The following is a 15,441-nucleotide window of genomic DNA, read 5'->3' as shown; positions in this document are numbered from 1 at the left end:
AATTACTCGAAGGAAAGATCGGCCTCTATTGCTTGTTGAAAGTTGAAACTTGATTACATTAGTTGGAGGTTTATAGCGCCATGTTATAACGCAGTAAACACATGTGGACCATGGAAGTAAACCACGTAAATGTTTTACTGCTTTCTTCATTTTCTAACTAACTATCGTCCACCGATATAAGAGTTGGTACTGGGAAAGCCAGTTTACTTATTAAGGCACAAATAGGCTCATTCCGTGTCATTTCAGCCGGGGGTTGCAGTGACCCCCTCAGATTTTTCTGAAAAAAATTCTCAAAGCTACCTTAACATATATGAGGAAGGTTTGCCAAGATATAGCTCAAAATTCCAAGTAGTGTCCAAGATATGGCCCTACAAACACCCTAGGGGTGTTTCAATTCTGACAGTCACGAGTTGCAGATTTGTTTCTGAAGCATTTTTGGAGGGCTCCAAATTGCAGAGTTTTACAAATTCACACAAATGGCATCTATTAGTGAGGCTTTCAGAATCTGACATAAAAAAATGTTCTACTTAAAATACTTTTTAAGATAAATACTCTCAAAAGTAGTGATTTGTAACATGCAGTCAAAAAAATTGGAGTTTTCAAATTGCTGCCAACAGTCAGTTTATTCATCATGAAGAATTTTGTTGCCTGATTTACATAATCTCATGACTGGATCATTTACACAAGAAAACTGAAACCTTTTGGAGCAAAATCTTGGGTGCTATAGGTGTCTGAACTTTGCTCCAGACTCAACGATACTGAAATTTACCCCGGTTTTACCCCAAGTGTTCACCGTGTTGACAGTTACACAGCTCTTTTAAATTTTTGTCACTTAAAGACACATACATAGGCAAACTGTGGTAGAAAATTCAAGAGTTGTTCTCAATCCCTTCTATTTTTAAACGATTTTTATAAAGGCCCACTATTTAAAAAAAAACATGTTTGATGAAAGATGGAGAATAAAAGCAATAGGTGTGCTTTTGAAGTGGAAGCCATGCCAAACATTCATAAGTTGGAACCACAATGATCAAATTGTTGTTTTTTGGTCAGAACAAGTATGTGGTTCCTTTAAGTTGGCTCACATTTTTTTTTAAAGGATATTTTAGCTTAAGGCCGCCGCCAATCTCAACTACAAATTAAGACACAAAATGTGATCATAATAATCACCATTATAAATATTCATTTGCATATATAATTGTTTATATACTTCGTGTACATTGTACGAAAGTCTACATCCATTTGTAAATGTAGATACAACATGTCATTCAACTTTTTTTTTTCGTAATTTCATATCAAATTGTTTGGACAAATGTACTTGGATCCATTGTACAAAGTGAACAGTGATTAGTTTTATAATTGCCAGGATATAATAAAATGTAACACTGAGCATTGGCAGTTACTACAGGGCTGTGTATTAGGTTAAACCCTAAATAGAGAGTTGTGCTTCATGCCTAACTTTGGAAATGATTTTGGTTCTAACACTTCTTTAAGCTTTAATAAACTGATTTATATATTGTTAGATTCCACTTAAGTCATACTTCCTTACAATATCTTTATTTTTTCTATATGTTTGTTCGTAAAAAATTTATTTCAAAAAAAGTAGCTTTTGGGACTGCACAATCATTAGAAATTGATGCATTTAAAAAAAAAATTCGTTTAAAAATAGAAGGGATTGAGAACAACTTGAATTTTCTCCCACAGTTTGCCTATGTATGTGTCTTGAAGTGACAAAAATTTAAAAGAGCTGTGTAACTGTCAACATGGTGAACACTTGGGGTAAAACCAGGGTAAATTTCAGTGTCGTTGAGTCTGGAGCAAAGTTCAGACACCTATAGCACCCAAGATTTTGCTCCAAAAGGTTTCAGTTTTCTTGTGTAAATGATCCAGTCACTAGATTATGTAAATCAGGCAACAAAATTCTTCATGATGAATAAACTGACTGTTGGCAGCAATTTGAAAACTCAATTTTTTTTGACTGCATGTTACAAATCACTACTTTTGAGAGTACTTATCTTAAAAAGTGTTTTAAGTAGAACATTTTTTTACATCAGATTCTGAAAGCCTCACTAATAGACACCATTTGTGTGAATTTTCAGAACTCTGTTTGTAAAACTGGAATTTACAGCCCTCCAAAAATGCTTCAGATACAAATCTGCAACTCGCGACTGCCAGAATTGAAACACCCCGAGGGTGTTTGTCGGGCCATATCTCGGACACTACTTGGAATTTTGAGCTATAACTTGGCAAACCTTCCTCATATATGTTAAGGTAGCTTTGATAATTTTTTCAAGAAAATCTGAGGGGGTCACTGCAGAATTTCATTTTTTTGGCTGATTTGACACGGAAGGACCCAATATCAACAATAACCACCTATCCATCCATACTCGTTGCAGAGCGTTGGTGCTGCCTAAACAGTCTCCTTGGCTATCGGGCACAATCCTGGATGGGTCGCCACTCCGACACAGGACTGGATACCAGCAAGCTGGCACTCATCTTGCCAACCTCGGAAGGATGACAGGCTGAGTCAACCCCACCTGGTATTAATTCAACGATAGAGCAGGATTTGAACCCAGAGATAAAATTTCCTCACATCATCTGGACTCGATGCTCAATAGGGTAAAATAACTGCAAGCCGCCACTCTGGAGCAGTGCCAATTAGATAGCATGCATCACGGAGCACCCCAACCTTAAAAAGGAGTGTGAAGTGTGCCGTTCAGTGTGCGTTTCGAGGTTGGGGGTGTTTGAGATCACACAGCAGGGTGAGGATATGACACCAGCATGATGAACCAAATGGTGTTCACCACAACTTCTTCGTGATTAGAAATAAACACAATCAAATTGGTGGTGGAGTGGGTGGTTTCAGAGGACTCGGCTTCGCACACTGTGCACATACCGTTCTTGGGTAAGCTTCTCACGACCTGCACTGCAGCCTCGAAGCGCCGTTGGAAGAGAGGGTTGGAATCCTCCATCACTCTCGACTTGAGGGACATAAAGGAGATGGGGAGAAAATGAGGTTGATATGGTGCCAGGGGGGAAATGAGGTTGAGATTGTTGGGGGAGAGAAAGACGTTGATGTCTGGGTGTACAACTCGATTGATATGGGAGAGGTGGGTAAATAGGTTGATATGGTGAAGACAGGGGTTGATAAGGGGGTGGGGGTGAAAAGGTTACGTGGGAGGGTGCGGAGAGGAGGAAAAGGGGGTTGGAAGAGGAGCAAAGGGGGGTTGGAAGAGGAGGAAAAGGGGGTTGGAAGAGGAGGAAAAGGGGGTTGGAAGAGGAGGAAAGGGGGTTGGAAGAGGAGGAAAGGGGGTTGGAAGAGGAGAAAAAGGAGGTGGAAGAGGAGGAAAAGGGGGTGGAAGAGGAGGAAAGGGGTGGAAGAGGAGGAAAGGGGGGTGGAAGAGGAGGAAAGGGGGTGGAAGAGGAGGAAAAGGGGGTTGGAAGAGGAGGAAAAGGGGGTTGGAAGAGGAGGAAAAGGGGGTTGGAAGAGGAGGAAAAGGGGGTTGGAAGAGGAGGAAAGGGGGTGGAAGAGGAGGAAAAGGGGGTGGAAGAGGAGGAAAAGGGGGGTGAAAGAGGAGGAAAAGGGGGTGGAAGAGGAGGAAAAGGGGGGTTGGAAGAGGAAGAAAAGGGGGTTGGAAGAGGAGAGGGAGGAGGGAGAAGAGTGTGAGTGTGAGTGGACGTTTGAGAGGAGTGATAGACTGAGAGGGTTGGAGAGATGGTGTGAGGAGAGAGGGAGACGATGGGGAACGTAGGAGAGGATCGTGGAAGAAGAGGATAAACAGAGATAGAGATAGAGATAGAGATAGAGATAGAGATAGAGATAGAGATAGAGATAGAGATAGAGATAGAGATAGAGATAGAGAGCGCGCGTGGGAAGAGGAGAACAAGAGAATTTAATTCGAGGAATGGTCAGTGTGGACATGTTTACTCTACCTCCCCGTCGGTTCGTCTCCAACAAGAACCTTCGGACCGTCAAATAGACATTGATGCTCCGCGAGAGTTTCAATCCTTCCCGTTGAAGCTTCTCCTAAACATAAACGATAAGGTCAGAGTGTCTGAGCCAACTTGAACCGTTCCGAGTGTGATCTCCACAGCAGGTGAGTTGGTAAATCGGGTTCCGATGATCATCGCGTTTTTGAAATCGACACATTTCCACCTTCATCTGCACATTAACTCAGGATAACGCGATATATATATATATATATATATATATATATATATATATATATATATATATATATATATATATATATATATATATATATATATATATATATATATATATATATATATATATATATATATATATATATATATATAATGTTAATACTTCGGATGGTGTATGGGACGTCGTATTCCGCACGGTTTCGACGTTCTCGACCGTAGCGGAAATAAAAATGGTGTTTATAAAACGGTTTTTGTAAAAGACAAGTTTGCAAATCGCCATCCGGAGTCCCATAAACACTTTAATACTAATAAAGGTAAATTTCGCAAGTGAAACCGGAAGTATGTCTATGCGTTAAGCGTAGAGTGTGACGGAGTGGACACGTGGTCTGAAAACGTGACCGTGACGGTCTGTGCACGTTTTACAATGGGTTCTTGTTTACAGAGTCGAGGCTCGTGGAGGGTTTAAAACAACAACAACAACAACAACAACAACAACAACAAATACCACGTGGTGTTGTGTTGCAGGAGGAGTTATCTGTTTATTCCGTACGCATAATGTGACGAAAACCTTTAACTCCTCCCCCAAACCCCATCCGGTATATACAGTGTACCAAAGAACCAAGGTGGTGTCATTTTCACACGGTGACCTTTTTTTTTTTTTAACCTCTTCTCCTTTCTGGTCTTGGAGCTCGAGCCCAGGTCGGTGCCTTCGCACCGACATGGTTACAGGATGCTCACTCGATGTCAATGTAACCCAGCTCTGGTGTAAATGTAACTCCCAGAATCCGGGATCGCTGATCTCACCTCCACTCTTTTGCGTTTCCATTTTCTCGCCTCTGGAATAAACTTTCACCTTCTCTTCAATCTCATTGTTCCCTCCAAGTCTGCAAGACACCTGTTCACCACCATCTCAGATCATCCTCCACCCTAAAGCTGAAGGTGTGCTTTTGATACGGTCTGGCACCCTTCCCTGCTCACCAACCTCTCTTCCTATGGTATCTATGGCCACCTCCACTCATGGCTGACAGACTTCCTCTCCTGTCGCAGTCACCGTGTGGCTCTAAATGGAGTTCTTCCATCCGCCCTTCCTGTCTAGGCTGGAGTTCCTCAAGGTAGCGTTCTGGTCCCTGTTCTTTTTCTGGTTTTCATCAATGATCTCTCCGACTCTCTGGAAAATCCTCATTATCTCTTTGCTGATGACTACACCATCTGCCGTTCCATCGGTCATCCCTAAGACTGGCAAGCAGCAGCTTCTTCGCTCTCTACAGATCTGGATAAAATCACAAACTGGTCCAACACGTGGTACATGTCTTTCAATCCGGACAAACCTCACAATGTCTCTCCGAAAGGACCGTTTGGACCCCCCCCCCCATCCACTTTCTCAACAATCCTCTGAAAGAAGTCCTTTCTTTCAAGCTTCTGGTCTCACTATCTGCCATGATTTTTCCTGGGAAAGCCACATTTCTAACCTTGCCTCCAAAGCCAGTCACCGACTGGGACTCCTCCATCATGCAAACTCCTTCCTCGGCCCACCTGAGCTCCTGACCACATACAAAACTTTCATCCGCAGCCTGATGGAGTGCTGCTCTCACCTCTGGGCTGGTGCTCCTGCCTCTCATCTTTCTCAGCTTCACGCTGTGAAAACCAAGGCATTTCGGATCATTGGCATCTCCTGAGATGAGGCTGAGTCTCTGGGCCTCTCACTCTCTCACTGCAGCTTGGTGGTCTTTCTATCCTCCATTGTCTCCTTGTCGGTCTCGCCACCCCCCTTCCCCCCCTCTCTGTGTGCGATTTGTCCCCACCATATTTCCACAGGGCGCTCAAGGTCCACCGGCAATCCCCTTCTGGTAAAACTACCAAAATCACGAATCACTGCTCACCTTCACTCTTTCATTCTTCTTTTTTCCCACCTTTGGAATAAACTCCCACACTCTGTTCAATCCCATTCTTCCCTCCAGACCTTCAAAACAGCTGTTCACCACCACCTCTTTTCGTCCCCCATCCAAATCCTCGATCTTTTCTACCCCCGTTAATCCACCCAAACCCACCTCCTTCAAATTCCCTGCTTTCCTTCCTGAAAGTCCTTGTGGTGTCCACCTTGTATTCCCCATGTTCCCCACCCCCATCCCTCTCCCTTTTATTGATCTCCTAATATCTCTGTTCCTCACCGTTTGGTCCTTCCTTCTCCCACCCCGCTTGCCTCATGCCCCCCCCCCCTTGCTGTGCGTCAGTGTGACCACTCCTCATTTTCATAAATGCCAAGGTGAGCCAATGAAAAAAGCCAAGAATTCACAAGGTTTCGGAAAAGCGATGATTATAGAAAACCTATACGCCAAGAAAACCTATAGAAAATCAAGACGCCAAGGTGAACAACGAATAGCCAAGATCTTGTGAAAAAAGCCAAGGAGTGGTCACACTGCTGTGCATTGTATGATAGCTCTCAGACGAGCCTCGACAATGAACACACATAAAAAAGGCGATGTTAGGGATCTGCATCCCATGCAATTGCATGGGACTCCAAGATGACAAGTGGCCTCGACATGACCAACAAGGGACCCCAAGATGACCGACAAGTGGCCCCGAGATGACGGACCCCAAGATGACTGACAAGTGGCCCCGAGATGACAAGGGACCCCGAGATGACAAGAGACCCCGAGATGACCGACAAGTGGCCCCGAGATGACCGACAAGGGACCCCGAGATGACCGACAAGGGACCCGGAGATGACCGACAAGTGGCCCCGAGATGACAAGGGACCCCGAGATGATCGACAAGGGACCCCGAGATGATCGACAAGGGACCCCGAGATGATTGACAAGGGACCCCGAGATGATCGACAAGGGACCCCGAGATGACCGACAAGGGACCCCGAGATGACTGACAAGGGACCCCGAGATGATCGACAAGGGACCCCGAGATGACCGACAAGTGGCCCCGAGATGACCGACAAGGGACCCCGAGATGACCGACAAAGGACCCCGAGATGACTGACAAGGGACCCCGAGATGATCGACAAGGGACCCCGAGATGACCGACAAGGGACCCCGAGATGACCGACAAGGGACCCCGAGATGACCGACAAGGGACCCCGAGATGACAAGTGGCCCTCACACGACCGATCGTGGTTTACAATCCTTTGAGACATAGTCCCCGAGGGTGAGGTTCTCACTTTACGAACAAAACATATCACCTTGTGAGTGGTGATAAACACAACGCAAAGGGAATTCTTCATCTCTCAAGGAAAGAAAGCCCTCTGACGTCATGAAAGGATTCAAAATAATTTTCCCCTGATATTAAACGAGGCAGGACTATTACAAAATTAGGGGGTGAGGTTAGGTTAGTAGAGGAAGAAAGTGGAATAATAACGACGTTTAATGTTTACAAATACAAAAATCATCAAAATAATAGTTGTACAATTCCTCATGTTAATAAATATCGATATTGTTTTATCAAATCCACACTACAATTTATTGTACGATTCCAAAACACCCCCTCATTAGTAAATGGACTAACCCAAAACGAGAAAATAACTCAACAACAGGGGGAAAGGGTTACAAATTCACCTGAAATTAACTTCCTTCATCACAAACGGCAGAGCAGAAAAGGTTCCGAGGCCGAGCACGTGTGCTGGGGTGTGTTCCTTTACCGATGACCTTGTGGAGTGCTCGCCAAGTGACCGAAGCACTCAAACAAGCCATCCAATGAAACAATATATGAGGATCGGCTGCCTCAGCAAGCCAGAGCAAGCTCGTGGATAATGGGACACACACCCCATCATGTGTCAGCATTTTGCGCGAGTTTGTGTTTACAGGAGGCGATGAAATAAGGAGGTTACGGTTAATATAATCACATGAAAATAATTTGAAATTAATGTACAGGAGCAACCGGTCATGTTACCGAGACCGGGATCCATCTCAATGCAGGGATCATGTTACCAAGACCGGAATCCATCTCAATGCAGGAATCATGTTACCGAGACCGGGATCCATCTCAATGCAGGGATCATGTTACCAAGACATAGATCCATCTCAATGCAGGAATCATGATACCGAGACCGGGATCCATCTCAATGCAGGGATCATGTTACCAAGACATAGATCCATCTCAATGCAGGAATCATGATACCGAGACCGAGATCCATCTCAATGCAGGGATCATGATACCGAGACCGGGATCCATCTCAATGCAGGAATCATGTTACCGAGACATAGATCCATCTCAATGCAGGAATCATGATACCGAGACCGAGATCCATCTCAATGCAGGGATCATGTTACCGAGACCGGAATCCATCTCAATGCAGGAATCATGTTACCGAGACATAGATCCATCTCAATGCAGGAATCATGTTACCAAGACATAGATCCATCTCAATGCAGGGATCATGTTACCGAGACCGGAATCCATCTCAATGCAGGGATCATGATACCGAGACATAGATCCATCTCAATGCAGGAATCATGTTACCAAGACATAGATCCATCTCAATGCAGGGATCATGATACCGAGACCGGGATCCATCTCAATGCAGGAATCATGATACCGAGACATAGATCCATCTCAATGCAGGAATCATGATACCGAGACCGGGATCCATCTCAATGCAGGAATCATGATACCGAGACCGAGATCCATCTCGATGCAGGAATCATGATACCGAGACATAGATCCATCTCAATGCAGGAATCATGATACCGAGACCGGGATCCATCTCAATGCAGGAATCATGAGACCGAGACCGAGATCCATCTCAATGCAGGGATCATGTTACCGAGACCGGAATCCATCTCAATGCAGGGATCATGATACCGAGACATAGATCCATCTCGATGCAGGAATCATGATACCGAGACCGAGATCCATCTCAATGCAGGGATCATGTTACCGAGACCGGAATGCATCTCAATGCAGGGATCATATTACCAATACTTAGATCCATCTCAATGCAGTGATCCATCTCAATGCAGGGATCATGATACCGAGACATAGATCCAACTCGATGCAGGAATCATGATACCGAGACCGAGATCCATCTCAATGCAGGGATCATGTTACCGAGACCGGGATCCATCTCAATGCAGGGATCATATTACCAATACTTAGATCCATCTCAATGCAGGGATCCATCTCAATGCAGGGATCATGCTACCGAGACTTAGATCCACCTCAATGCAGGAATCATGATACCGAGACTTAGATCCATCTCAATGCAGGGATCATGTTACCGAGACTGAGATCCATCTCAATGCAGGGATCATGTTACCGAGACTTAGATCCATCTCAATGCAGGGATCATGGTGCCGACACCAGGATCCATTTCAATGCAGGAATCATGTTACCGAGACAGGGATCCATCTCAATGCAGGGATCATGTTACCGAGACTTAGATCCATCTCAATGCAGGGATCATGGTGCCGACACCAGGATCCATTTCAATGCAGGAATCATGTTACCGAGACAGGGATCCATCTCAATACAGGGATCATATTACCAATACTTAGATCCATCTCAATGCAGTGATCCATCTCAATGCAGGGATCATGATACCGAGACATAGATCCATCTCAATGCAGGGATCATGTTACCGAGACTGGAATCCATCTCAATGCAGGAATCATGATTCCGAGACCGAGATCCATCTCAATGCAGGGATCATGTTACTGAGACCGGAATCCATCTCAATGCAGGGATCATGATACCGAGACATAGATCCATCTCGATGCAGGAATCATGATACCGAGACCGAGATCCATCTCAATGCAGGGATCATATTACCAATACTTAGATCCATCTCAATGCAGGGATCATGATACCGAGACATAGATCCATCTCAATGCAGGAATCATGATACCGAGACCGGGATCCATCTCAATGCAGGAATCATGATACCGAGACCGAGATCATGTTACCGAGACCGGAATCCATCTCAATGCAGGGATCATGATACCGAGACATAGATCCATCTCGATGCTGGAATCATGATACCGAGACCGAGATCCATCTCAATGCAGGGATCATGTTACCGAGACCGGAATCCATCTCAATGCAGGGATCATATTACCAATACTTAGATCCATCTCAATGCAGTGATCCATCTCAATGCCGGGATCATGATACCGAGACATAGATCCATCTCGATGCAGGAATCATGATACCGAGACATAGATCCATCTCAATGCAGGAATCATGATACCGAGACCGGGATCCATCTCAATGCAGGAATCATGATACTGAGACCGAGATCCATCTCAATGCAGGGATCATGTTACCGAGACCGGAATCCATCTCAATGCAGGGATCATGATACCGAGACATAGATCCATCTCGATGCAGGAATCATGATACCAAGACATAGATCCATCTCAATGCAGGAATCATGATACCGAGACCGGGATCCATCTCAATGCAGGAATCATGATACCGAGACCGAGATCATGTTACCGAGACCGGAATCCATCTCAATGCAGGGATCATGATACCGAGACATAGATCCATCTCGATGCTGGAATCATGATACCGAGACCGAGATCCATCTCAATGCAGGGATCATGTTACCGAGACCGGAATCCATCTCAATGCAGGGATCATATTACCAATACTTAGATCCATCTCAATGCAGTGATCCATCTCAATGCAGGGATCATGATACCGAGACATAGATCCATCTCGATGCAGGAATCATGATACCGAGACATAGATCCATCTCAATGCAGGAATCATGATACCGAGACCGGGATCCATCTCAATGCAGGAATCATGATACCGAGACCGAGATCCATCTCAATGCAGGGATCATGTTACCGAGACCGGAATCCATCTCAATGCAGGGATCATGATACCGAGACATAGATCCATCTCGATGCAGGAATCATGATACCGAGACCGAGATCCATCTCAATGCAGGGATCATGTTACCGAGACCGGAATCCATCTCAATGCAGGGATCATATTACCAATACTTAGATCCATCTCAATGCAGTGATCCATCTCAATGCAGGGATCATGATACCGAGACATAGATCCATCTCGATGCAGGAATCATGATACCGAGACCGAGATCCATCTCAATGCAGGGATCATGTTACCGAGACCGGGATCCATCTCAATGCAGGGATCATATTACCAATACTTAGATCCATCTCAATGCAGTGATCCATCTCAATGCAGGGATCATGATACCGAGACATAGATCCATCTCGATGCAGGAATCATGATACCGAGACCGAGATCCATCTCAATGCAGGGATCATGTTACCGAGACCAGGATCCATCTCAATGCAGGGATCATATTACCAATACTTAGATCCATCTCAATGCAGTGATCCATCTCAATGCAGGGATCATGATACCGAGACATAGATCCATCTCGATGCAGGAATCATGATACCGAGACATAGATCCATCTCAATGCAGGAATCATGATACCGAGACCGGGATCCATCTCAATGCAGGAATCATGATACCGAGACCGAGATCCATCTCAATGCAGGGATCATGATACCGAGACATAGATCCATCTCGATGCAGGAATCATGATACCGAGACCGGGATCCATCTCAATGCAGGGATCATGTTACCGAGACCGGAATCCATCTCAATGCAGGGATCATATTACCAATACTTAGATCCATCTCAATGCAGTGATCCATCTCAATGCAGGGATCATGATACCGAGACATAGATCCAACTCGATGCAGGAATCATGATACCGAGACCGAGATCCATCTCAATGCAGGGATCATGTTACCGAGACCGGGATCCATCTCAATGCAGGGATCATATTACCAATACTTAGATCCATCTCAATGCAGGGATCCATCTCAATGCAGGGATCCATCTCAATGCAGGGATCATGCTACCGAGACTTCGATCCATCTCAATGCAGGAATCATGATACCGAGACTTAGATCCATCTCAATGCAGGGATCATGTTACCGAGACTGAGATCCATCTCAATGCAGGGATCATGTTACCGAGACTTAGATCCATCTCAATGCAGGGATCATGGTGCCGACACCAGGATCCATTTCAATGCAGGAATCATGTTACCGAGACAGGGATCCATCTCAATACAGGGATCATATTACCAATATTTAGATCCATCTCAATGCAGTGATCCATCTCAATGCAGGGATCATGATCCCGAGACATAGATCCATCTCCATGCAGGAATCATGATACCGAGACCGGGATCCATCTCAATGCAGGAATCATGATACCGAGACCGAGATCCATCTCAATGCAGGGATCATGTTACCGAGACCGGAATCCATCTCAATGCAGGGATCATGATACCGAGACATAGATCCATCTCGATGCAGGAATCATGATACCGAGACCGAGATCCATCTCAATGCAGGGATCATGTTACCGAGACCGGAATCCATCTCAATGCAGGGATCATATTACCAATACTTAGATCCATCTCAATGCAGTGATCCATCTCAATGCAGGGATCATGATACCGAGACATAGATCCAACTCGATGCAGGAATCATGATACCGAGACCGAGATCCATCTCAATGCAGGGATCATGTTACCGAGACCGGGATCCATCTCAATGCAGGGATCATATTACCAATACTTAGATCCATCTCAATGCAGTGATCCATCTCAATGCAGGGATCATGATACCGAGACATAGATCCATCTCAATGCAGGAATCATGATACCGAGACCGGGATCCATCTCAATGCAGGGATCATATTACCAATACTTAGATCCATCTCAATGCAGGGATCATGTTACCGAGACCGGGATCCATCTCAATGCAGGGATCATATTACCAATACTTAGATCCATCTCAATGCAGGGATCCATCTCAATGCAGGGATCATGCTACCGAGACTTAGATCCATCTCAATGCAGGAATCATGATACCGAGACTTAGATCCATCTCAATGCAGGGATCATGTTACCGAGACTGAGATCCATCTCAATGCAGGGATCATGTTACCGAGACTTAGATCCATCTCAATGCAGGGATCATGGTGCCGACACCAGGATCCATTTCAATGCAGGAATCATGTTCCCGAGACAGGGATCCATCTCAATACAGGACTCATCATGCCGAGACGGAGATCCATCCCAATACAGGACTCATGGTGCGAAGACTGAGATCCATCTCAATGCAGAGCTCATGTTGACGAGAACGACATCAGTCTCAATGCAGGACTCATAGTGCTGAGGCCGAGAGCCATCTCAATTCAGGACTCATGGTGTGGAGACTGACGTCCATCTCAATGCAGATGGATGGTGTTCACACACTCACCATCTCATTGCTCATGGTGTCGAGCAGGACCATCTCAATGCAGGGCTCATGCTGCCGAGGCCGAGAGCCAGCTCAATGCAAGGTTCATGGACCTCAGAAGGATGATAGGCTGAGTCAACTCACCTGGTGTTAGGTAATGGCAAGATAGGGGCTCGAACTCAAGATCCTGCAATCTGAACGCAGTCACCTCAACGGTTTAGCCAACATCAGGCTTGGCTGGTCAAATGATGTATTTTATGATGTATTTTGGAAGAAAATGACACAAAATGAAATGGCACAGTGCACGAACCACTCGCTCATGGTGACGCAGCATGAACCACTCGCTCATGGTGACGCAGCACAAACCACTTGCGCAAGGTGATGGAGCGTGAACCACTCACCCAGGGCAATGTCGCACGGACCACTCGCTGAGGGCGACGGAGCATGAACCACTCACTCAAGGTGACAGAGCACGAACCACTCGCTCAAGGCAGCGAAGCACAGACCACTCGCTCAGGGTGACGGAGCGCAAAGCATTTGCTCAGGGTGAAGGAGCACGAACCACTCGCTCAGGATGATGGAGCACGAACCACTCGCTCTGAATGATAGAGCAAGAACCACTCGCTATGAATGATCAAGCACAAACCACTAACTCTGAATGACGTGGCGCAGCAAAAGCATACGCAATGAGTTAACGATTCACTCAGAATGATGTAGCGCGGTGCCGTTATCGACAATGGGCGCTCGGCAAGTGGCCTATGTGCTCCAATTCAATGGTTGATAAGGAACGGTTGGCCAGGCTGTCGTTGCATACCATAAAGCATCCCTTTAACTTCAAAGCCGGTCTTCACTGCACATGCAGCAGTTAATGAAATAAAATGAATCTAGAAATCCGCCATTTTGCCTGTTCATCTGTGCACATGTCACGTGGTACATCGGTTCGGGGTCCGCGCAAAAGTTGTAACGTTGTTTTTTTTAAACATCCATTTTTCACCAGATTTGCTTAGATCCCCTGTAGAGCACCTCATGAAACCTCTGAAAATAGAGACACAGATCTGGCAGATGCAATGGAGAGCCAGTCCCTCTGGGAGACAGGGCCGCGTGATCCAGCAGTGAATGTATTAAATCATATAGCTCAATGAAGCTCGTTAATTTTGGCACGTTCCGCAATTTTTGTTCACTCAATATAATTCTCCAAACAGTAGAAAAAGATCAGTTTAATGTTTGGAAATTTCACATTTTCTTGTGTATGTGCAGAGAAGGAGGTAACATAGCCTTGCTTACTCTAAAGTAAATAGGTAGATCGGCTTAGTTACAAGACTCATTATTTCTTTAAATTATCAGATTTCACAACAGATTTCGACATTTATTTAGTCCGGATGATATCCGATCCTCAAAACCGAAACAATATTTCGATGATATACTTTAATTAGTCCATGAGAGTAGATCGTGGAAAATAGTATCATATAATGCATGAAATTGCTCCAAGCTCCTAATTTCAAAACTATAGTACTTACAAAATCGATGTATACAGCGATTCCTCGCTATCATGAATACATATTCGATAATATGAGTGAGGAAAGTGAAAAAAATTAACTTTATGGTTCAGAAATCGTTGCGGCCTGTTCCAAGTCAAGGCATTGTTGAGCAGGCCCAAAAACATGGCGGCTTCAGACCCAGTGAGGTTGCCTAGGAAACACCTTAAGACCCCCAGAGAGCGAGGTGGCCGAGGATCGCCTGATGAAGGATATAATTAAATAATGCCGTTAATTATCTTCAAAAGGGACGTTTTAATTAACCCAAACACCCAAATTTCACTCTTGCACTTCCTTTGATTTCCCTTAGTATGCATGTAAAGTTTTAGGCTGCTCGGTTTTATAGATTTGGAGGACACACGCACGCACGCACTTTTCAGAATATATTCAGACAAGAAAAAGTGTTCATGTTCCGATTTGTGCTAAAAACACATAACAATCGATTTAAATAAGTTGTTCCTCGATCATAAACTGATGTGACGGGCAGACGG

General features: G+C 45.0%; 1 protein-coding gene across 9 annotated transcripts in view; it reads right to left on the bottom strand.

Annotated features, from left to right (window-relative positions):
- ACBD5 (acyl-CoA binding domain containing 5) overlaps positions 1-14,948 on the bottom strand; it is a 61,353-nt gene extending 46,405 nt beyond the window's left edge. For 5 of the 9 annotated variants that reach the window (XM_085893398.1, XM_085893400.1, XM_085893397.1 and 2 more), the window contains exons 1-2: positions 3,931-4,024; positions 2,894-2,978 (exon numbers count right to left, since the gene is read on the bottom strand). In XM_085893398.1, coding sequence (XP_085749524.1) covers positions 2,894-2,969 — 76 coding nt within the window. In that variant the 5' untranslated portion in view covers positions 2,970-2,978; positions 3,931-4,024. Of the gene's footprint in view, positions 1-2,893; positions 3,006-3,930; positions 4,025-7,727; positions 7,749-14,932 lie in introns of those variants that run through there. The other 4 variants (XM_085893395.1, XM_085893396.1, XM_085893403.1 and 1 more) reach the window with 4 other exon arrangements.
- Between the last annotated feature and the right edge of the window lie 493 nt (positions 14,949-15,441).

Source organism: Eptatretus burgeri, chromosome 8, assembly GCF_056783735.1.
Source record: "Eptatretus burgeri isolate ZD-2024b chromosome 8, Ebu_testis_v1, whole genome shotgun sequence".
In the NCBI taxonomy this organism is placed as follows: domain Eukaryota; kingdom Metazoa; phylum Chordata; class Myxini; order Myxiniformes; family Myxinidae; genus Eptatretus; species Eptatretus burgeri.
This window is presented reverse-complemented; position numbering and strand designations above follow the sequence as displayed.